Source organism: Excalfactoria chinensis, chromosome Z (assembly GCF_039878825.1).
Source record: "Excalfactoria chinensis isolate bCotChi1 chromosome Z, bCotChi1.hap2, whole genome shotgun sequence".
In the NCBI taxonomy this organism is placed as follows: Eukaryota; Metazoa; Chordata; class Aves; order Galliformes; family Phasianidae; genus Excalfactoria; species Excalfactoria chinensis.
The window spans coordinates 50,702,098-50,727,313 of NC_092857.1; the positions used below are offsets into that span (position 1 = coordinate 50,702,098).

The window sequence follows — 25,216 nt, forward strand, 5'->3', positions numbered from 1 at the left end:
TGATAAATATACAGTGATATCAAAGAAAGAAGTATTTCAAATTTTTAGGTAGAAACGTAAAAAAAAAAAAAAAAAAAAAAAAAAGTATTTAAAAAAGAGCAGTATATCTAAGAATACATGATCTACATCACCATTTGTACTTTTTAAAGATCTGGCCTCCATAGAAAGGTTCCAAACTGGGTAAACGTCTAAAGAGTATCGTGCCCGTGCACAATGCAGTATTTCATAATCAGCCCTTTTTAAATGGATGCAAGCATTTTTTCATGAATCTACTACAGTAATTAATTCTTGAATCTGCAGAGGGTTAAAGCAGGGTCAAATTCCACCGACATGCTCGAAACAAAATATTAACTAGTCTGAAATGTTTGCTGTGGTATCAATCAATGAAATGTCTGGTGGAGATATTTATCTACTTCAGACTGCATCCTGCACTGTCTTAATTAGATTCTTACCAAGCTGTACTTACGTCACACATGACAGTCATTTTTGTTCACATTGTAAACAAAAAACAAAAACAGATCTTTTTCATTATAATCTGAAATTATCAAGATTGTTCCATAATTTAAGGCAACACTAACAATCAGAATTATTTCAGCAGTTTGTTCTGCAAGTGTTCTGTGCATGTAACCACAAGCTGGTAAACTGAAGACATCTGGGTAACCTCACTAGGAAGTCTGAAAACTGAAAGTGCTCTCCTTACATAACACAAAATGTATAAATCATTAGGCGTTTCCCACATACAAAATACAGAGAGTGGAACGCTTGTCTTATTTATCAGAAACTGAAATTTTACTGGCAATGCTTAGTATTAGATCAATACCAGCGCAAGTTCTGCATTGATCCTCCTGCACTTTCAAAGCTCATTCTTTAACCGCAACTGCCTTTATCTCAGCTAGCTACCAGCTTCATCTAGATTGTTTCAATCCACTATGTATCTCCTGCAATTGTTAGTTTCTGATCAATATTATCAGTTTCCCTTTTCTTTTAACTGCTATGCAGCCCATATTTACAAGCCCTAGTCTCTTCCTTTCTGTATAATTTAGCGTACCAGCTTTATGGGCACACGTCAAACCCACACAAAAACACAATGAGCTAGTCACAGTACACATGTTTTTCTAAGCTCTTGAGATCAAAACATAAAGTACATGATGTGACAGTAACATCCAACAGAACAGGCATTTTCAACTGTAAATAAGCGTTTTACTAAAATTGTGTGGTTTTTTTTCCTATAGTTAAGTTAGATATAGCCTGTTCACTGTTACCCTTTCCAGTCAGGAATAATAGCTTGGCAACCAAAGCATACTGCAATGACTTTATTTTATTTATAATTACTTTATTAATCATGCAAGATGGATCTGGAAACCCTTCAGTTGTGAGGTGGCACAGCAGGGATGAGTTCACGGCCGTTTGCTGTGCTCAGCTTTGCCTCAGCTGGTCTGACTGCAGCACGCAGCTCACAGTAGAAAGGTCCGTTTCAGAGTTACAAATAAAATACATCTACAATAGACATCTGTAACACTGGTACATATAGCACTGCTATCTCATGTTTGTTCAAGCAGGACATGCAGGTTAGCATTACACTGTGCTCAACTAAGTGGGGCAGGGGAAATCAGCTTGTATATGATGCCAAATTAACACAGTAATACTGTATTTGTATTTCTCTGCTCGAAGCCGTAAGAGAATGCTAGTAGCCTGTACACTATGAATATAACAGCTCAGATTATTTCCGCAATAAAGTAAACACAACAATCTTTTTTTCTGTGAAAGAAGCTCTAGAAGCATGGCTTTTCCACATCCTTTTGTGATTTGACAAGGAGATAGCTTGGGGATTTGAAAGTACCCCTTACCTCATCAAAAACTGCTCAGCTTTTCCTGAGATACGTGTAAAAATTGCCATTTCCATTCTCTTCTAAGGAAGTGCCTCAAGAAAATATTGGGCCCCTGCCAAAGCAGCAATTAGCCCAACTACCTGCCCTGAGGCACACTGGGAATGCCACAAAGGCAGTAGCAGAAAAGGTTAGGAAGCGCTACTGACAACCTGCAGCATTAGCTCAGCCCCTCTCTTCGTACTGAGAGTTTTATAGGATTTAGAATAAATTACCGAATACTACATGTTAACTAATTGTTACAAGATACTTCTTTCTTAACTCAGAACACAAGTAGACACACCTTGAGCATTTCTTGGATAATGTATTCTGGCAATTCCAAACAGTCATGCATTTATTTTGCAAATTATATACTGTTCTCTTAACATGGAAAGTTTAGGAGAGCCTAGAACGTCAATAAAGAGAAATATGTGTAACGCAACCCTAGCAACAGTGTCATCGGACTTATGCTTTATCCACTGCTCATGACCCTTCTAGAGTCATCCAGTTCCATCAATCAGCTTTTTTTGCCAGCACCTGTTTTCTCACTTGCTAATTAGTCTGTTAACTGTTCGGGGATAGGTCATTTTTGAGTCATGCATTCTTACACTATACAACACAGTGAAACCCTGTCCCCTCGTTAGAGCCCCTGGTACTACTAAAATAATTATGATACCACCCACCTAAGAAGTAGCTCACAAATACAGCACTAAAAAGACCACCTGGAAGTGCAGAAGCATGCAAAAACAACAGGGAAAATGGCCAAATAAGTTAATTCAAACCCTTAATAAAACACATTTTGTAGCTGCGTTATGTTCTTTAAAATTCATAGCTTTATTCACTCTAATTCATCCATCAAGTTAAACATTTAGTATTACCAAAAAAATGGAGAGAGTAAATAATAAAATATTCCCACAATGAGCAATGTATTAATAGGTGGCCAAAACTCCAAACAATTTTTTCAGTCTGAAACTAACTCTGAGGTGCAGTTTTAAAACTAATTAACAAGCTAATCTTTTTCCCCTCTCCCCCAGGAAATCTGCTCTGGCCAAAACAGAACATACCCACTCCAAAATTCACAATGGGTTTCTTGCCAGTCAGTACAGGGCTAATTCCAGCAGAGTGGAATGTTTTAGCAGTACCCAGTGTACAACTGAATACATGTTTATGGCTGAAGTGCAAGGTAGTATTTATTTCACGGAACCTTTCCTTTTCACTGGTCATTCTTAAGATACCACAACCACCATAGGACATGCTAAACTGAATACATTTACTCATTTATCTACTTCCCAGACAAAAATCTCCAAGTTTTAATTACCCATAAACAGACAAACAAGAGCAGGTAGGCACTCTCATAGCATCTGCCATAACACAGCCACAGTTGCAAAGCCTGCAGCACAACCTCAGCTAGTCACTGAGGCAGCACCTACATGGTAGGCAGATGCATTCCCTGCCAAGGACTGCAGCTGTCATCTCCAGTTGTGCCTCCTGGCAGCCCTCCTAGCTTTGTTTCAGAACAAGCTGATGCGGGCACCACTCTCCCATACTCTCTCATCTAAGACTCCCCTGCAATGAAAACCTGTGGGCAGGGGAGCATGCAGCTCTCAAACGTTGGTTCTGTTTTGGGCCGCTTGCTACGAGGACGCTGAGTTGCTAAGCGTGCTCAGAGAATAGCAATGAAGCTGGTGACAAGACTAGGAAAATAAAAGACATCTAAGAAGTTAAGGTGGAGCTGGGGTTGTTTCTCCTTTTTTCTACTTGTTCTCTCTCCTGGAGAAGAGGAGGCTGAAGGGAGACCTCATCACTGCCTACCTGAACTACCTGAAAGGATCTTGCAGCAAAGAGGGTGTTAGTTTCTCTCCTCTGGTGACAAATGATAGGACAAGAAGAAATGGACTCAAGTTGCACCACGGGTGGCCTAGATTGGATATTAAGATCTTTTTTAATCAGAAGTGTGGTCAAGCACTGAAATGGGCTCCCCAGGAACGCAGTGAATACTCATCACTGGAGGAATGTAAGAAATGTATTAATGTGTTACTGAAGAACGATGGCACTTCATAGGTCAGGTTAATGGTTTTTCTAACCTACGTGATTCTAGGATTCTATAATCTCTGGAGAAAACAAGCAGCATGGCAGCCTCGTGATGGGTAGCTGGCCAGAAAATCAGGACAAAGCTACTGTTAGGTTTACACCATTAGAGCATGATGTAGAAGAAAATGGCAAAAAAGGCTGTATTTCCATTTGAAGAAGCTATATTAAGGGGCTATGACCTACAGCTCATGCACACTATCATAATACAAAGTGCACTGATATCACACAATCAAATTAGCTGTTTTATTACCTAGATGCATCCAAAAATGTGCATTTGTGCATTAAATCTTTCATAAAAGAGATGTAATCTTCTCTGATTTTCATAATACTCTGAACAAAATTAAATATACTGTATGCCTGCCTCTGGAAATGATCCTAGTAATGGCCATTTCTATTTTATTTGTCTCTGCAGGGAAAAAAAAAAAAAAAAAAAAAAAGCACTTCAGAGAGCCAAAAAACAACTTTTTTAAAAGAAAAGCTATCTGCTCTATAACCATACCTTTGTTTCCTTAGGAAATCAAAAACACTTTCAAGGTTCACAGTTCAGTCTGACTTTTTTCCCCACTGAATGAAATGAAATGTAGCTAGAAGTTTATCAATGAACTGAATTTACAAACATCTAGGCTGTGGCATAGAAATAAAGATCTATCAAGCACAGCTGCCATATATATCAACAGCATTCAGTATTCTTTTCCAAATATTGTGCTGGCGTTGCTATCTACATTTCCACTTTAGCTAAAGTGAAGAAGATGGTAAATATCTAGTCAGTTCAACAACTCTGCTGAAACGCTTTGCAGTGGCACTGCCCCATGTCACAGCCTGCTTTGGCCAAAACATCCCAGATGAGTTTCAGTTTTCTTGCCTACTAAGAGCCATAATCTCCTGCTGAAGAAAGCTTTCTCTGTCTGGTGGGTCCTTCTCAAGAGGATCTCCTTCCTCAGAGTATGGGCTTGAGGACACAGCCAATTCAAGGACAGTCCTGAGGTCATGATCTCTCTCTTGACTTCTGGGGCTCCACCAGCAAACACAAAGGACATGCTGGATATAATATATCAGTGGCAAAGGACTACACTCCAAAACAGCTGCTCAGCAATAAGCCCATCACATACTTGGGGATCCTTGTTCCTAGGCACAACAGCCACAGGCAAAGCAAGAGCAAGATGCTGATGATCCATCTCAGAGAACTCACAACCAGGGAATCATCACCCACTAAGTACTGCCTTCAGGGCAAAGCATTAAAACAAACAAAGAAACAAAAATTCCTACTCTCATATCACAATTTATACTAGTTATGCTTTCTCCCTCATGCAGAATTTAGCAGATGATTCTGTTCCTACTAATGCCCATTCCAGTAAAAACAAATGAAAAGAAAACTACTACTGGAAAACGAAACCAAGTGAAAGTCAGTGAAAATACAATCTAACGGTCTGTAGGCACACATCAGAAACAGGGTAAATTTTACAACTGGAAAATCCCATTTGGCTTGTCTTTTACTCACCGTTTGATGATTTCGGTCACAGTAGCGCAGTCCGAAGTAATCTATCTCCACTAGGTTTAAGTGACGAAATACGTAGCCCAGGACAACCGACCCTTTCGTTGACTTCTGTGGGAAAGAATTTACAGAGCCTTTTCACAAAGATTCTCTACTGATGTCAGCTATGTGCAGTGGCATTCATGCATTGTCAGCTTTGTCTGAAAGCAGGAGGCAGTTCCCTGTGTCTTTTTATCAAAATTTCAGCTATGCAGAACTGCTTTGTTCTGGTACACGTTTAAGCAAGCATTCTGTAAATATGCTCAGCTAGCTGGCAGGTGAACAGATAGAAAATGTATAATAAACAACAACAGCGAAAAAAAAAAACACTCAAGCATCATATTATGCTCTTTTTTTCCTGCAAATTTCTGTTCTCTGATCAAAATTCTACACCTCATGACATATGTCAGTTCTAAAATCATATACATCCTTCAAATATGGGCCTGTCACACATAACTCGACAGTGAAAAATCAGGAAGCTAAATTGTTCTTAATACTTACAGCCATGCATAATTAGCTAATCTGTTACTGCTGTTTGTTAAGCAGATTACACGGCATGCGTTTTCATTTATATTGTTTTTGATGGAAGTAGGAGCAATCCTATACCCTGAATTGAAAAAATGCCACTGTTTTCTTGAATACAATTTAAGACAGCAATGACAACGCAAACTTCTGTTGCAAAGCATCCTTCCAAGCAACTAGAATCAGATACAACTCCAGCATGTAGTGTGAGATTTAATTATCCCCCAAACGGAAAATAATTTAGGGAAAGACATAACAAAGGTAAACCGATGTTCTCTACACACTTTTAGAATGTTGAAGAAAGCATAGCAACATAATGGTTTTATTAACAGATTCTTTAACAACAAACTGAATTTGGTTCTAAGAACAACATAAGGCAAGAATCACCCTTCATCAAGAATCGAACCACTTCAGCAATTCATTTTATTAGCAGATCTAAAGGACAGTAATCCAGTGGCTAACATGGAACAGTTTTCCTGTCAGTCACATTACAGTAAAAACACACGCTCCTGGAAGCGATCAGACACTAAAATAAGACAGAACTTGAGGGACTGGACTAGATGCTCTTTCAAGGTACCTTCCAACCCCTGATACTTTGTGATTCTGTGGTCATACTAGTCAAAGGTATTCAATTCTGCACAATTACACTATACAGGATTCAGCTAGCCTTCTTGGCTGGCAGTTTTTCAGTCAGCTTAGGTATGCTGTGGACTCTGCTAGAGTCATTGGAAAGTTTTGCTCCTGTGGTGGCTACTCACTAGCTTCTGCCTCTGAAAAAAACACAAGTTTCACACCTGATTCTGCTGAAATTCAAGACTCCCTTCTTTCTGATCAGAGATGAATGTGTAAAAACCTTTTTTTCATGCATTTTACTTCAGCTTCTTGGCTGAGGAAGAATAAAAATGCTTGTTCATTTATTCTCTCCACAAAGCTCAGTTATCATCCCCACGGCTGTACTTCTCCTGTGGAAACAGGCAATCCAGCTGAGGCAAAATGCTGAGCAGAACCATCACATCTGCTGCAGCAGGCAGTTCCCCACATCTATGGCAAGATGTTGGCTGTCCTCAGCCAACCAAGCTGGGTGCCACTACTTCCACAGCCCTCCCCTGCAATGCCTTTCATATCCTGTCATGTGAGCCAGATGACTGCAGAGGGAAGGGCCATCCCTTGGCCCTCATCCTATCCTCACCTGCCTTAATGTCATATTTTCCCCAGCACTGAGCATTTCATTCACAGCATATGGCACTGCAAAAACTACATAATCCAACTTGTATTAAGCTCAGACTTGCAACAGGCTTGCACTCTGAGGGGTAAACCCAAGTATGTTTGAAAATTTCATCAGCAATGCTTGCAAGAGAGAACAAAGAATTGTTCAAATGAGTCATAACATCTTGCTCTACATGTTAGCACTGTGGCTTCATTAAACCAGAAAGGCAGGTTTCTACTGGCTAAAGAAAATGACAGGCACAACAAAAAGGAGAGATCTAATTTAGTTGTATTATTTCCATCAAAAAGAAACAGCTTCTTTAAAAACAGTATAGTGCTATACTTAAATGTATTCACATTACATGCATGAAGTCAGCAGGAATTGCTTTTCCACACTGCTCCTTGTTTTAAATCCCCCGTGATTTTTTTCTGCTTTATATTTGGCATTTTTGTGTGTTTGTTTGTAATTTTTTCCTCTGTATTGTACCCTTTGTACTGACTCGTGTTGTAGCACTGCAAGCCAAATCAGATCCATGCTCAACATTAGATGAATTTAAAGAGAATGCAAGATGCACATCAGTGTCTGTCCCAGAGGAAAGCAATGTAGGCCCTGAAGCCTTTATTTACTAAAAACAAAATAAAGCACAACATTGTAACATCATCTTTATTAGTTCAAGCACCCACTGTAAACCTTTCTCCTAAAAGTAATTCAACCCATGGAGTCTAACTCTTATCCTCATAAATGCTGGGGAAGATGCAGATGAGCTCAAGTCCTTACAAGAAAGCTTAAAATTTCATTTCTACACAGCTGTTGTTTTCTGATGTGTCTACCTTTCCCCCGCCACTATTAAGTCTTTTGGAAAGCCACAGCTGATGCCAAATTAATTACTCTGCTTATATACTGGCACAAGGTAAGAACAGAGAAGAGGAGAAGGTTTCTCATGAGGAACAAGGAAGTTTATGAGTGCAGGGAGGTAGCTATGAAGCACGATGCTCAACTGCATTGGGAGATTCAAAAACACCAATGAACCATCCCCAGGCTTCCCTACTGGTATGAGACTTCTGTGCAGGAAGTGCATGTGAGCTGCACCATGCACTAGGAAGCAGCTGCTGCCCATGCAGTACACCCTGTGCTTGCAAGCGTGGAGACAAGTAAAGCACAGGGCAACACTGGGCCACACAGAACAAAATGTAGTAGTTTGCCTTAATTGAAGGTTTCTAAGAAGAAATTCAAATGTTGTATAAAAGCAGCCTATGATCACACAACTTAGGAGGAGTAAGGTCCCTACTGTTCCTGGTAAGCACATCAAGGAAACAAGCATTACTCGGAGATCATCATTCTTGCTCGTTCAGGTATATTTTTCCCTGTTCCCCAAGTTAAGAAAAGACCAAACAACAACAGTCTGCCCTCACCTTACATCTATAAAAGGCAAGCCACAGGGCTCTAGAATCCAAGTTCTTGGTGGTCACCAGCACTGAATAAGGACCCCACTTCCACAGGGCAGTCAACCCGCCAGGCCTCTGTTTGTACAATGCATGTTTGAGCAGAGAATGTATTTAAATTAACAATTTTTAATATTTACAAATATTCAACTGGATGAAACAGCTTGACCTCAATTTGCAGCATGCATGTTCAGACTGAGAACATTTTAAATTAGTGTTATTATCTATGTGCATTCTCTCCCAAAAATATCACATAAGACTGCAGAAGCTGAGGATGTAACACAAGCAAGTGCAATAGCACCGTCTGTCCTAAGTACACATCATATGAATGTACCACCTGAATTATAAAAATCCATTTCCATCTCCTCTCGTCTTTTACCGACAGCAGACAAATCAACTTGTATTCAGCTTTTTATTTCCTGAGAACACCTCACAAGTTTATAGATGCATGGATAGATTTCCCCATCTGAGCTCCTAGGAACCTGATACAGCACCTGCACCAGTTCTGAATGTTATCTGAGGCACTGATTTTTAAGATGTCGGCACACTGTTGTTTTTACTAACAGCAATCCAACTGACTCCACTTACAACAGGCCTTTCTAGAACAATGTCCAAAGCTACATCTTCCTTGCCCTTTCTGTGACAGTTTTTCATATCCCGAATTTACAGATACCTTACAAAATCTGTTTTAGTGGCTATTCCTTAACAGAGGTGAAAATTCCAAGTGGTAGAATCTCAAAATGGTTAAGCTTTTCCCCTTTAACTACTGCCTACAGTGCACTCAGATATCTGGTTACAGATAAGTAAGTATAAACTTACTTCATCGTGAAAAAAATACCCACAAAAAGTTCAAATAAATATTTACCAAAATATTTGGGTAACAGGAAACTACTTCAGCTCAGTTGACTTCTTTTCGGGAAATAGGCAAGCAATAAAACTTAGAGCAGCACAAGACTGTAACAGTACCCCAAGTACCACAAAAATTACTCAAAATTGTGTAGTGCCATCTCAGTTTAGTTTATACCATGGCATTTGTAATCCAAGGTAGTCAGCTTCAAATCATGCAGACATGAGACTGAGCCATGCCACCAGATAAACATAAGCAACAAAATTTCTACAGCTGTGCAATTTGTACACAAACATACACCATAAGGAGAAGTGCTCCAAGCAGCAATCAGGGCTCAGTGAAGTCAGCAAAGGGGTGTTAGAACAAGCAAGGTTAATGGAAAGACAGATAACTTTTGGAAATGTAATTCAAAACTTGAAAACACTTGAGAACAAACCAGGGGATGAAAGAATTGAGAGCAGCCCAGCCAGCAATGCGACCTCACAGCCTAGAAAGCCAACCAAATCCTGGGCTGCATCAGAAGAAGCGCAGCCAGCAGGGCAAGGGGGGTAAACCTACTCCTCTGCTCTGGTGAGATCTCACTTGGAGTACTGCATCCTCAGCGTATGAGAGAGACATAGACCTGGAGTACATCCAGAGCAGGACCACAAAAATGATCCAAGGGACATAACACCTCTCCTACAAGGACAGGTTGAGAGAGCTTAGGCTCTTTGGTGTGGTGAAGAGAAGGTTCTGAGGTGACTTGATAGCAGTCTTTCAGCACCTGACGGGGAGCTACAGGAAAGAAGGAGACGGACTCTTTAGCAGGTCTGTGGCAAGAGAACAAGGTGAAATGGTTTCAATCTTAAAGACGGTAGATTTAGGTTAAATATGAGGAAAAAGACTTTTACAGTGAGAGTGGTAAGGCTCTAGAACAGACTGCCTAGTGATGTGGTTGATGCCCTATCCTTGAATACTTTCAAGGTGAGGCAGGATAAGACCCTGGGCAACCTGATCTAGCTGTGGTGTCCCTGTTCATTGCAAGGGTACTGGACCAGATGGCTCACAGAGGTTCCTTCCATCTCTGAGGATTCTATAATTCTATAATTTATTTGGTAATTGCCGTCATTCAGTTCCTGATCTTGTGATCTGAGCTTAGAAAAGACTTAGACAAAGAGAGTGAATGATGCAAGGAAACACACAAAAATCAGTGTGGAATAACAGAAGTACAAGCCAGAGAGTAGCAGTAATAATTATTCCAAGGGACAGAGAAAGAGGTAATTTACACTTACAAGTCACTGCATGAAAACAATCAAGAATCAACACTGGCAGCAGGGCTGATGAAGGTGAGGATACCAAGTTTGGACTTTGCTTAGGATAAGAAAGAGTGAGAGGGTGGCTTGCTTTTTGGTCAGTCTTGAGCTTTGTACAAACAAGCTCCCAAAGGTATGCTACGCTCTGACAGTACAGCTATTCATACTAAATGAAAGAATTGCCAAAACAGAAGATTAACAAGATGTATGCTGCTCTTTTCTCCCATTCTTCTGGCTTCTAAGAAAAAGATGACAGAGCAGCAACAACAAAGCAATTCAAACAGTTTGAGCCAACTTGCTTATAACTAGAGTGCAGCTGCAGGACTGCTTGGTGAAACTATGGGAGAATGAGCACCTCCTCTCTAGTTTTTAACACCTTTTTTTTTTTCCTGAAAGCTTTTCAGTATTTACCAGCATTCCCCCTTGACAGTCTTACACTTCAAGCAGTTAATCAAAGTAAGCGACATGTTTAAATTGTTCATTCTGGTACTTTAAAACTGCAATGTATAACAAGCTTAATGTTCTCCATACAACACCTGATTTAACAGAAGCATTTACAGTGATGTCCACGTGAAAAAGTGAGCAATGTTAAAAGTGAGGCTTTGGTACCTGAGGTGCTCTCCTTGGGCCCCAAGGCAAAAATCACAAAAATTTTCAGATGTGGAATAGAACCACACATACCAGGAACAGCAAATTCAACTACAATATTTGCATTAAATCCCCAGGTTTTATTTTCTGTGTATACCGATAGAGCCAGCCTGAGTTCACGTAAAACAGAAAAAGTAAAAGAAACAATCCAAACAAGGATAAAAGGAAAAGGACCAAATCGAAAATGAAAGTGCTTCAAAATACATTCACTCCAGTGCAAGGCAAAATAAGCAACAAACATATTAAAAATGGCAAAAAAAAAAAAAAAAAAAAAAAAAAAAAAAAAAAAAAACACCACTACGTTTATGGGAAAAGTTTCAATGAATGGAAAAACATTTTGTAGATAGCACATCAAGACGATTAATAAGAAACCATGTTTGAAATTTGAAATAAACCTGTCAAAAAAATGAATCCAAGATCTTTTCTACATCAGGAGAAAACTCTGCCAAGGCTGTCCCAACATCAGCTCAGCCTAGAGGGAAGGCAAGCTGTGCACTGGAACCCTGCTGGGCAGAACAGCCAGGCTCAGGGCTTCCTGCATCAGACTCTGGAAAGACAGACAGTGCCTTCAACTCCCCAGTTCTGGAGCAAGAGCATGTCTCCACAGTTCTCTGCAACATTCCCTGCATGCAAACAGACACAGGGCCCTGCTGTTCTGTTCAGGATCTATCACTGCAGGGGAATCCTTAAAAAAATAAAAATAAAAAGAATTAAAAAATAAAAATAAAAATCCCAAACTGCCTATGAGAAGTGTCTGCATCATGAATCCACAGAATCATAAAACTGTTCTGGTTGGAAGTGACCTCTAGAGACTGAGTCCAACCCCCTGCTGAAGCAGGTTCTCTACAGTAGGTCACACAGAAAAGCATTCAGACAGGCCTCCAACTGGACTCTCTGCCACTGATCATGACCCTCTCAGCACTGCCAGTCAGCCAGTTCTCAAACCAACTCAATGTCCACTCACCCATCCCATACTTCCTAAGCTTCGTTATATAATGATGTGTGAGACAGTGTCAAATGTCTTGCTGAAGTCAAAGCACACAACATCCACTGCTCTCTCCATTTACCACCGTGCCACGACATCATAGAAGACTACTGGACTGGTCAAGTATGATTCCCCTCCTCTTGTTGAAATCCTTGTTCACTATTCTTGATAACTTTCTCTCCCATTTGCTTGGAGATGAAATCCAGAATAAGCTGTTCAATCACCCTTCCAGGAATGGAGGTAAGGCTGACTAGCCTGTAGTTGACAATATCACTCCTGTTGCCCTTTCTGAATGTGCATGTGCTCATTTTCTGCCTCACAACACGCTTGCAGAGCACTTCTGTAGCATCTCTAATTGAGTCATGAGAGCACTTGCCTGTCAGAAAGACACACTGGTGTTTTCATTTGCTGCTCTCCTGCAGTTTAATCAAGGTTTTTCTTTCCACATGTCAATTGCAAACTGAAGGTTCAGTGCTGAATTCCAGGGAGTCAACACTGCAGCCAACTGACTACTTTTTAAGTTGTATTTAACATGTAATTTGTACACAAAAATGCTTATTTTCAGCATGTGTTTGAACAGGATTCACATGTGTCTTAACATAATTTCATTAAAATACACAGATTTTTATTTATTTAAAAGTTTTGCTTGGGGGAATGTAGCAAGATCATAGTCAGAAAGATTTTTTAAGACTAAAATAATTGTCACTATTTAAAAGTTTTATTTCCAACTTGATGCAGCTGCACTTCTCATTTCAAGGAATACTAGTAATTTACGTACTACTGCAATACTAATAGAAGGCTGATGGTTACATTTGTTATCCTAAAAAATTGCATTACTTTTCTATAAAGCTTTTGTAATTCAACTGCTAAAATGCTTCCTGTTAAATTGATCTGGATCTAATTAGAGTTAACTCTTCTTGAAATTTGTCACAAAATGGAAATTAGTTTGAAAAACAAAGACTGAAATTTAAGAGAACTTTTTCCTAAAATCACTATTCTTCTGAATACAGTGGAAGACATTTTGCTCTGGAACTGGATTTCTATGTTTAGAAGCAAATTCAGACCACAAAATAGTTAGATAAATAAATAACAACCATGTTTGCATCGGGATAAGAATAATTTATTCATTAGCAGAATGTAATGGCTGCTAATGGAGTAACTCTACACTCATTCATTCTCTGTTGCCCCTTCTCAAATTGCCAGTTGTCCTGAACAGTTACTGTCCACTGACACATGCTGCACAAGGTCATATTACCATTTCAGTGGTACTGGGCTGCATTCAACTTTAACAACCTCGACTGAAACAAAGCAAAACAAAACAAAACCGCTCCATGGGAAAGGAAGGACTCCGACAGTCCTGCGAATGCAGCAGAATGTAAATGCCACACCTGGTGGCACAGCCTCTCGCTGCTCTTTACTGCCAGACAAGTCTCCTTGCTCCTCACAGCAAGGGCGCCTCACCGCCTGATTCACCGCAGATTTCAGCTCTGCATATTAAGATGCACCAAAATTCAAGCCCTGAATTTTGAAGAATGACATCCCTGCACACCAAAACAAAACAACACAACAAACAAAGCACCGAAGTCAAAAGGTGGCATATACATTTAAGGGAAAAAAAAAAAAAAAATAGCAACCTGCAGACTATCCATCCAGGCTCTTGCAGGCACATTGGTGCTACCACCAGTTTTTCTTTTCACCACATTGATCATTCTGCAATAAACATCTTCACTCCCTCTTGCCAGTCTAGCCCTTGGCCCCCACAAGGATCAGGCCAGGATATTTTCCCATAGTGCTGTTCTTTGGGATGAGTAGCAGATACGCAGAAGTTGCTTTGACAGCCAAACAGTTTTTTCATTGCCTCTCTCTTGGGAATTGTTTTGAATGAAGCTTTGTAAAACAACAGAAATTAAAACTTGGTGGCAGGTTTACCAACATGTAGATCAAGCAATGTCAGAAATGCTTGCTTGCAAACTTCTCACTAATAAATTTTCATTCAGAAAGATCCCCCAAGATTCTCAGACTGAACTTACAGGTATTTCCTCAAGCTTCACAAAGAAGTTAGGATTGTACTGGATGAGGTTCTGAGTGTGGAGCACTAGTGACAACCCAGATTTCATATGCAGTACTTCACCACTGAAACACTGCAAAATGTATTATTCTACCCACTCTGAAGGGAAGCTACAGCGCATTTTAGGCAGCCTTGTTCCCACTGTATCATACATTCCTTTTCCCTTTTAGGAATTAAACTTTTCAAAGGGTAACATGATCATAATTCCAGTTATGCAGATATGGAAACTTCATCTGTTCCCTGAAACTGTTGATATATTTTGAAGCATCTTTATATGCTCCCAGAACATTGTATATACATAAGAACACAAATCTGAATGCTAATGTACAAGAAATAGTAGGTCAGTGTTCAACCAGTCAAGGTAGCTCAGCTATTAATACCAAATCCACATTGGAAGTTTACAGCACACAACACCACAGACTGCCTTCTGAAATACCTTTGTATCATTATTGCTAGATCTGTTATACCTTGGCTTTGAAATCTATTCCTAGATAACATTTTTTGTTTTGATTTGAAATGTAGAAATTGAATATCTTAGATAAATATGGTAGCTGCCTATTTGAATTAGCATAAATATTCTACATGTTGAAGAAAAAAAGGAAAAACAAACCCACACTTAATCAGCGCTAATGCAATACACCCCCATGGAAGAGAGTACAAACACCATAAATATATATATTATATATATATATATATATCTGCAATACCAGATACATTTCTTTCCTTTTGACACACTATCAATAACACAAGTATATTAATAGCACAGAGAATAATAATATCACAAATTTACAGAACCAAACCTTTCTTTACACCTAGTATAACACCAGAGAATATGCCTATTCATTAGCAAAATGTTCATAGAGATGTAAGCAGTTAATCCTCCAACGCCTACAGTCTACGTTTTGTGACTAAGGAAAAATGCATCCATCCAGCGCCTTCATTATCAGACCCAAGAGGTTAGCTAATAAAATGCCTCAGGCATGCTATCCTTTGCTAATGGGCATGATTATTTGTAGTACTCCATGAGTGCTCATACATCTCACTTCAGAAAGGTTTTAAAACCTTTGAAAAAAAGCTTTTTGAATACATACATTAATTAAACTACAAATAAATTTTGAATTAGGAAAAAAAAAAAAAAAAACCTACTTGTTAAACCAGAAGAAAAAAAAAAAAGATACGTATGGAATTTACCAATCATGCAAAAATAACTCTGTGAGCTTTTCACTTGTAGGAATTTTTAAGAATTAGCATGAAAACCCTATCCTGTTTAAATCACTATGAATTTTATCACTGATTTCGGCTAAGATAACTTTAAAGTTTTGAATACGATTTCTACTACTTATACTACAACACTTAGGACAAAAGAAGTCAAGCTTCAGCCTCCAATCTGCCTAAGGCCATTAACCGCTAACAATGGAGCTGACTGACTCATCAGCTCAATCACCTCTGTTTGAACAAAAAAACTTCCAACTTCCTTCCAATAATTTAGCAATGTCACAACTGGAGTTTAATTAAAGCAAAATAAATTATGAAACCAAAGACTGATAGAAAAACCTTTTCAGTTTAATCCATAAACTTGCAGGTAGGCCACTAGTGCGCAGTCAGGACTGTACCTCAGCATATCTCTACTGCTGCTGCAATTGCATTCTGCCAGAGAGCATTAGGCAAACCTCAAATGATTGTGCTTTACAGTAAGCTACTGTGAAGTACTGGAAATGCCCAGTGCAATTCTTTCACTGCAAGCCAATCACACTATGTTCTGTGGACAAGACTGTTAAATTTCAAAAAGAAAATCGCTGCTTTTGTTTTCAGTTTGCTTGAAGTGTACTAGGCTCTCTTTCTTTTTTGAAGCCAACAAGGTTACTCACATACATGCTGAACACATGACTTCTGACAGCCTTACTTCTGTTTACGTCAAATACAGCTTACTGTGTGATTTTTACTTGATCGTATTCATACTGAAAAACAAAGGCAAAAAACCTGCTCTTCAGCAGGATGCAGCAATCCACACCAGCTTAATATCCACTTACACCACAGTAAGGATTTGTCCCAGCACCACTGGGGACAATGGGCTCTGTTTCCAATCCACCAGGGTGTACTGCTGTGCCTCAGCTCCAGAAAACAATCACGCAATATGAAATGCCCACAGAATGAATGTGCCCAAATGTAAGTCTTACTGAATACGGCAGTTTTAACAAATCTAGCTACTTCTCAAACAGGTGGCACACCTTCCCTATACTCCCTGTGTTGAAGAAATGATAAATTACAGCCTTCTCAAATGAGACTGTTAGGCTATGACAGTCTGACCAATACTGAAGCAGACAATTTTCACAGAGTACTAGTTACACTGGAGGATGATGAGTTAACCAAGCAAAAGCATGGCCCTCTTCCAAGGCACATAATATATTCAGTTATGCAAAATGTCTGAGATTTTACAAGAAAGTTAACTGAAAGTTGACTGATTAACTTATGACAACAGCTTTCTTTGCTAAGAGGTGATTTTCCAGGACAGGAGAAACTACAGCTCACTAGTCTGAGCATCAGTAAAATATCTGGTTTAGTATTATATAAGAAGTTATTTATTAAATTGGATGAAGCATGATTCAGTAAAGGAGCTCTAGAACAGCCAAGAAGCTGACTAAACAAACAAATGACAGTAAACTTTTCATTTTTTAAGGGAGAAAATGTCACTTTGCACTTTTTAATTGCAGAAATGCCAAAACAAATAACAGTATAAAACTATAAGGTTTAAAAAAAAAAAAAAAAAGAAAAAAAAGAAAAAAGAAAAAAGTCAGACACTTTACAGGAAGAAAACTACATGGAGGACAGCATCCATAGAAATGAACTATGAATGAGTACGGACACCCCTGTACCTGATTTTGACGCATTTTGTAAATCTTATTCCACATGCAGAAAATATTCTAGAAACATATGTACCTGATACCAATACATACAGTGAAAAAAAGTAGGAAATAATAAGCATTGGAAGGGGTTCTGCAAAATTCTCACCTATCAGGAGCCAATAGGCAGTATCAGTACTTCCTTTTTTTTTCCTTAATTAAAAAGTTTTATAGTCATAAACTTACAATTCCAATACATTGAAATATTAGGTATCCAAATGCAATTTTAACTTTCAAGGTATAAATACTGAAAATACTTTTTGAAAAGTGTATTTATTTAAGTACGACAACGTAGTTAAAACTGCGTGCATATTCAATGAAGTCTACACCTACAGAAGGACTTTATACTCATTTTTATGCTGCATATATCTTTAATTTTATATACAAAAAGGAAAGCAGGAGTTCAAGAAAGTTAACCAAAGCAAATTAAGTTTTATCTAAACTTCAGTAACATCTTCTATTGTTAACCAGCAAGACTGTTGAAGAGCAAACACCTCAAAAGATAGGTTATACATATAAAGTTGGTTACAGCATTAATCTCTGTTCACCTTTTGCACCATTTCCAGAAATGTTACCTCTGAGGAGTTGTTGAAGAGAGCAGTTAGAAAGGTCTGGGCCAGTAATCCTTGTCATGCACCCCTTTAAATAATTATTAACAGAAGTTGCTTAGTTCAAGCAGCCCCCTTTCAATAAATTACTATGCCTTCAACAGACCTGCTTTGAAACAATGTCACCAGAATCACAATGACCCGCACAGAAGCCTTTTTAAGCACAATACAATCTGATAGCTTGGCATTAATTATAACACAGATGACTGACTCTATAATTCTTACATTTACTTCTGTATTTAGTGTTTTTATTCAAACCAATTTAGCTATACATACAACCATGAACTATTACTATTCAAAACAGAAAACCGTTTGGACAGCTTAAATAGGCCTAGCTGTAACCACCCCTATTGTAAAAGAACAAAGCTTTGACTTTCCTCTGGGAAAGGCAATGCCATGCTGAATTTGCTTAAATTTACTAACTTGCTGAGGAAAGCAAACCAGTCCCAACAGAAAACAGAAATCACTCTTTCTCTCTTGGCAATCATTGCTTAAGTATTGGCAAAATAATAGCAATTAAAAAAACAAAAACAACAACAACAACAAAAACCCACCTCTGTTATTATATACAGGAAATATGTTAGGATTTAGCACTGATCAGCTGCTGCTAGTCGTGCAATTTATGGTACCTATGGTAGATCCAGATTTGCTGTTTTGGAATCTGTGGATCATCATACTGTGGATGATGAAACAGACCTCCCTCAGATACACCGTTTGTTGAAAGACAGACTTCTTATCACAGATTTGTAGCTCACACATTTCACTGCCAAATCTGAGGATACATCAACTTTCCTTGAAGCTAAGATTCTTCTTTATATCTCACTTATAAGAAAGGGAGTATTTGAAAAACACTAAGTTGAATAGCAATACTAAGGCAGATTAAAAATATTGCATCATCACAGTGTGATGCATCACACACCAGCCGTGTGCTCTAGCAGCTTGGAGAGCAAATGGTATCCTGGGTTCCAACAAGAGAGGGGTGGCCAGCAGGGACAGGGAGGTGATTGTCCCTCTCTGGTCTGCCCTTGTGAGGCCCCATCCAGAGTACTGTGTCCAGGCCTGGGGTTCCCAATACAAGAAAGACAGGGAGCTGCTGGAGTGAGTCCAGAGGAAGCCACAAAGATTATCAGAGGGTTGGAGCACCTCCTCTACGAAGAAATGCTGATGGAGCTGGGCTTGTTCAGCCTGGAGAAGAGAAGACTGTGGGGTGACCTCATTGCAGCCGTTCAGTACCTAAAGGGAGGGAGAATCAACTCTCCGACAGAGTAGATAATAGCAGAACAAGGGAAAATGGTTTTAAGTTGAATAAGGGAAGATTTAGGTTGGATGTCCAGGGGAAGTTCTTTACTATGAGAGTGATGAGGTGCTGGAACAGGCTGCCCAGTTGTGGATACCTCATCCCTGGAGGTGTTCAAGGCCAGGTTGCATGGGGCCCTGGGCAGCCTGGTCTAGTATTGGTTATGGAGGTTGGTGGCCCTGCCTGTGCAAGGGGGATGGAGCTTCATGATGCTTGAGGTCCCTTCCAACCCAAGCCATTCTATGATTCTATGATCACACTTCATAAGTCACCTGCAAAACAACAATTAGAAGTAATTTAATTATTTTATTCTCCCAATAACTTTTTTTTTTCTTTTTTCTTTTTTTTAAAAACCTGGTTGGTCCAAGGGAAGGGTTTTTCTCTGAGTTCTAACAAACAAGGCAATTTTCGAGGGTTGGCTTAGTGGATATGTGCTAGGTAACAATTGCTTAAATTTAGCATTTAAAAGGAACATTTCTCTTAAGATAGAGTGACCCTTACAGCTTTATAATTCCTGATTTTCAGGAAACATTTCCAATACTTTTTAATATAACATTTTATGCAGAAAAATGTACGAAAATCCTTCCAAGCTTTCATAATTTCAGCACCCAAGTATCATGCTAACCTCCGAGCATGAAACAGTATTGCTTTTATAACCTATGCTAACTGATGTCTTCAGTTACACCTGTATACTGCTTTAAACAGGTGCAATCAATTAGCATTTAAGACATTTATGTTAATAAGGTATGAAAAAAAAAAAAATCTTTATTTTATTGGTCCTTCATTCGCTTGTTTCTATATATAAAGTTGTCCAGAGAAAAATAAGCCAAAATTTCAGCCCAAATCTGTGGTAGCACAGCCCCAGGCAGTGCTTTGGAAAGGAACAGAGATAATTGGGACCCCACACATATACACCAGCAAATCTTGATTTAAAGCTGTTGCATTAGGCTCTGGTCCGATCTCTTTATAAAACCAGAGAACTGATTCAGGTCTCAATTGACAAATTACAGTGTGGATGCAAAGACTATGTGTTAGATGAAATCATACCATTTTCCACAGACAGGTTCCACAAAAGGAACACGTTTTAAATGTGAGAACTTGTTTCCCAATGTTTCAAATGACCCAGTTTAAGAATACAGAAAACTACCATTAACAGTGACCATTAGCACTGTTGGCTCACTCAGCCATGCAGTAACACGCTTAACTATTCCAATGCCATTGTCTCATTCAGACCTCCCAAAGACCTAGAAACCCAGCTAAGGAGGTCTATGAGACAGGCGTCTTGCCAGCAACACCTCAAGATGCACGAATCCTCTACATCTTCCACTCGGACTCAATGACACTAGCAGGTCTTAGAACTACCCCGAGGCTGAGGAATACACACAAAACCTGGCGTGTGCATGAGGAGCCAGTTGCCTCTGGCAGGGGAAACTGAAGCTGGTAACAACTGGGGATGCCAGCAGCCCAGTGGAAGATTCCATTGCAAGCAGGGAAGCAGCAAATCTCAGAATTAACGTCCAACATTTAGAAGTTTGACTTAAGGCAGTGCTTGCACCATCCATCCAGAAGGTTTAAGAGAAAAATTCTAGGTCATTTTTAAATGCTTTAAGCAGAAACAAAATCTTGACTGAGTAAGGAGCCAAACACGTGTCAGGCCTTATTCAGCTAAGCCCTGGAATTCATTTCAAAATGCAACCTCCACTCTGATATGTGACACAGTATTATTTAAAGATATGGAAAGACACTGCTCTGTAGAACATGAAAGAAATAAGTTTCACAAATGTCTGCATCACATACCACACTGCAACTGAGATGTTTTCATGCCTGATAAAAGGCATGAAACAACAAAAAAAAAAAAGATCATTTTTAAAACATTTCAAAGCATTTTTGAATTACAAACAGTAGGAGAAAACAAAATGCTACAACTCGGACAACTTCAGAAGGAAACTAATAGTACACCATATCCATAGCCAAGTACTTCTACAAATGTAACATTTTAATTTCCATTTATTGCTATTTCTGGATATGAGCAATTTACAATAACATATTACCTTTCCAGTTCAAGGTAACAAGACATGTTTCTTTATGAAAAACTTTATCTTTTGGTGGGCTGAGCTTGTCTGGCTGGCACCAGCTCTCTCACTCCCCCTTCTCAACAGGACAGGAGGAGGAAATAAGATGAAAAGCTCGTGGGTCAGGTAAGGATAGGGAGATCACTCACCGACTGCTGTCATGGGTAAAACTTACTGCCAACTAAAAATAGAGTAGTATGCTGGGAAATAAAAACAAACCTAAAACTTGTTCCCTCAGACCTCCAAGCTTTCACCCCAGGCTCAACTTCACACTTTCATCACTCCTCCACCTCCTTACAGGCAGTGCAGGTAAGAGGGAATGGGGGTACAACTCTCTGTTGTTCTATCCTGCTCCACCCTGGGTATCTCCTGGGCTGCAGGGAGCTTCTGCTCTGTGTCTGGGGCACCTCCTGCCCTCCTCCTGCCCTGACCCTGGTGCATGCATGGCTGCATCTCTCTTCCCCGCCCCCACTACTACTCTGCCTTACAATTGCCAGGCAGTGTTTCTGCCCTTCCCTAAACCCATCTCCGTGAGCACCCAGCCGTGGCAGCTGGGCTCAGCCACGGCCTGTGCTGAGTCCACTGCAGCAACTGACACAGGGGGTAGCCGCTGGCCTCTTCCCACAGAGCCCACCATGGCAGTCCCTGGCTCACAGCACCTTGCTGCATAAACAAAGCACAGTTTTACAAACAAAGAACAGAATATGGCATTGGGATCATGACAATACAGTCAAACAATGATGTGACTGTGGGAGAACGGCTGTGTTTAGAGATTTCATAACATTCAGCTCAAGCTCCAGAAATTTCGTATGTACCACTTCCTTTCCCAGTATAATTAACCACAGGCAGGGAAAATAAATAAATAAATAAATAAATAAATAATCAATCCCTTACTTCCTTTGTATAAAATGAATGGACATTATAGTTGGTCTGTTTTTTCCCCCCCACACACACACTCAAAATCAGGAGGTTGAGCTGAAGAAGCATATCTAGCTCCTGCAATCATAATTATTCAAGATGTGGTGAAAAATGTAAGTCTTGTCATTTGGAAGTGACAAAAAAAAAAGGGGGGGGTGAAATATTCACTGTGTTGGAAAGTGACTGAAGTAGTCATTTAGTAAACACCTCCAAGTCTCAACACAAGGAATGCATCTGAAAGACGGCTGTTTAACAACAAAAGTCAGAGCGAGGTCATATATGCAAAAGAGATCTATGCAAATTTACATTAAACAAAAATTCACAGTTAAGATATTAAAAAAAAAAAAAAAAAAAAAAAAAAAAAAAAAAGCTGGTGATGTGATGATCCTTAATTTGAAGTCTTAAATTCTCATCAGTGCCTTCTTAACAACTGAGCAGAAGCCATAGGACAAGCAGTACCGCTTTTATTTCAGTTAGCGCTGAGTAATGAAGACAATACTACCAACAGCATGTCATCCTAAAATGAAGCCTCTCCTGCACTTCCAGCAGAGGATAACTGGCTGGCTATGAATATGTTTCAAGTATATACATTCCCCAGACTGGATATTTAACACATTTCCAGTTTCTGTAGACCACTGTCACCTGCATTTCTCTGCCTAACCAGCTGCCAGCAGCAGTAACAAAAAATCTCTTGAATTCTTGCCCTGCTCACGGACACCAAAACTACACCAAGCTGCACAACTTACTTCTGTGACAGCATTTCCCAGGGTATGTCATCCACCTATGGATTTTATGCTCTGCTCATACCAACACAGATGACTTCCACCACTCACTACTTCCCTTGCATATTAAGGTCCTCTTCCTTCACAGTCACTCACATTCCTGTGCCTCTCTAACTTTTTCTGCACTCTCTTTCCTCGGTGTCCACAGCACAGCAGAACCCACCATATGCCATTCTCCCACTCGGTGCCGCTCACCAATCCAAGCCCACTTCTTCCCAGCTGTGCTCAAATTCTAAGCATTCACTTCATGTTGTATGTACTCATGGAAGCAGAAGGCCATGCCAGGAAAAATGCAAGTAAAACTGGCGGAGGGAAGGGGAAAAATACACACAACATGCTCTCCTAAACACATCGTTAGCCAAAGCAGAACTCAGCTATTCTGTTTCTCCTGGATTAAGCCCCACTTCACACACATGACCACTGACATCCCACATCACTACTCACTTCTATTTCCCCGCTTCCTACAAGAAGGTAGCTCTAGTGAGGCTCAGACTCTCCATGGTTCTGAACAGCAACACCAAGCATACAGAGGGACATTAACAATGAAAGTGAGGGAACAAATTATTTATCAGGAGAGAAGGATGCAACAGTAAAGCCACAGACTTATTTAGTGGAGGAGTTAATTTCTTGTTTTTGTCCAGAAGAGGTGAAAGTGTTACCAACTACAAAAACTGTACTTCCTCTGGGTCTAAGCACTACCCAATATGGTGCCTCAGCAAATCTTGTGATGCATTTATGTTCTCACTGCATTAAAAAGCAGAACCACCTTTAGAAATTTATGTGGGTATGCTAAATCTTACAGAAAACATATTCTAAACGTTGTGTTTTATGTCAGAGCTATACTACATAATTTCACACCGAGATGATGCATGATTACTCAGTAAATATAGTAGGACACTTCAACCCGTCTCTCCTACTTTGAAAACACAGAAGGAAGAGTATTACCAACATACTACATCCCTTTAGCAATGTTCAGGATTTATTCTCAGCAAAGCCATTTTTTTATAGCAGGAAAGCAGTGCTGTACTGAAATGTTGATGAATAAAAACGTTACCGGACCATCAAATGAACAGGAACAATGTGAAAATTATTTTTATATTCAACAGCTACTGCAACATGACAGCAGTGCCCCCAGAAAAAAGAAAAAAAAAGAAAAAAAGAAAAAAAAAAAGAAAAAAAAAACAAACACAATTTCATTTCAGGTATAAAAGAACATTCCACTGTATTTTGTCTGAAAGAAGACAAAGCCTCCTCCTTCACAGTGATGGGTGCATTGAGGTTTGGGTTGTTTTAATTGTTGTTGCTCTGTTGTGTTTGTTTGTTTTTCCAGACTGGCACAATCTGTCAGGAAACAAAAAAAAAAAAACGCACGCACAAGGAAACACACATGGATCTTCTTTCTATGGCTGTTGCCAAAAGAATGACAGAATTCCTTAGATAAAACAAAAGCCAAGGAAAAAGGCCTTGGAACTGATCGTCTTGGATTTTATCCTGTCGGGCTTATTTTTACTTCTCTTACACTTCTGCATCCACACGCTACCAGAACCTGCAAATGGCAAGTTCACGGTTATCTTCATAGCTGGGCATAACTAATCTGAGTTTTCCAAGTGTCCCGCTTTGATTTACATACGTGAGACAGAAAGGTGTCAACATGTCATGATTGGTTTGAGCTGCACCAAAAATGGATCGTGGACACCTAAAAGCACCCCTCATTCCATTCCTCACAAAGACAAGAAAGATCAGGTTTGAGCAGATAGGAATGCAAGGGGGAAGGAATATTACAGAAAAAAATAAAATAAACCTGGTCTCTCAGGAATGACGGAGGCAATGGGATATGAAGAAATGTTTTCTGTGATTGCCAGAGCAGAGAGGAAAGGCAGCCCTGGGGACAGGGGGGCTCTGGGCTGGGAGCGCATAGTGCTGGCATTGCTACTGCAAGAGATCCCTCAGACCCAGCCCATCAAATGCGTACCATCAGCACAGGCAGGGAGCATCCTGAACTGGGCCATGAGCAGAGGCATTATTTATTTTTTAAAACAAACTGAACCACTGAAAGGAAAATGGATTTTGTTTCAAAAATTAATCAAAACAAATTGTACAAATGTTAACTGGATTTGCGAAAAGGGAGGGCTCTGTTAATT

General features: G+C 39.6%; 1 protein-coding gene across 1 annotated transcript in view; it reads right to left on the bottom strand.

The window, feature by feature from the left end:
• EPB41L4A (erythrocyte membrane protein band 4.1 like 4A) overlaps positions 1-25,216 on the bottom strand; it is a 112,795-nt gene that overhangs the window by 65,048 nt on the left and 22,531 nt on the right. The window contains exon 2 of the mRNA XM_072360301.1: positions 5,455-5,559. Within this exon, the coding sequence (XP_072216402.1) occupies positions 5,455-5,559 (105 nt within the window). The remainder of the gene's footprint in view (positions 1-5,454; positions 5,560-25,216) is intronic.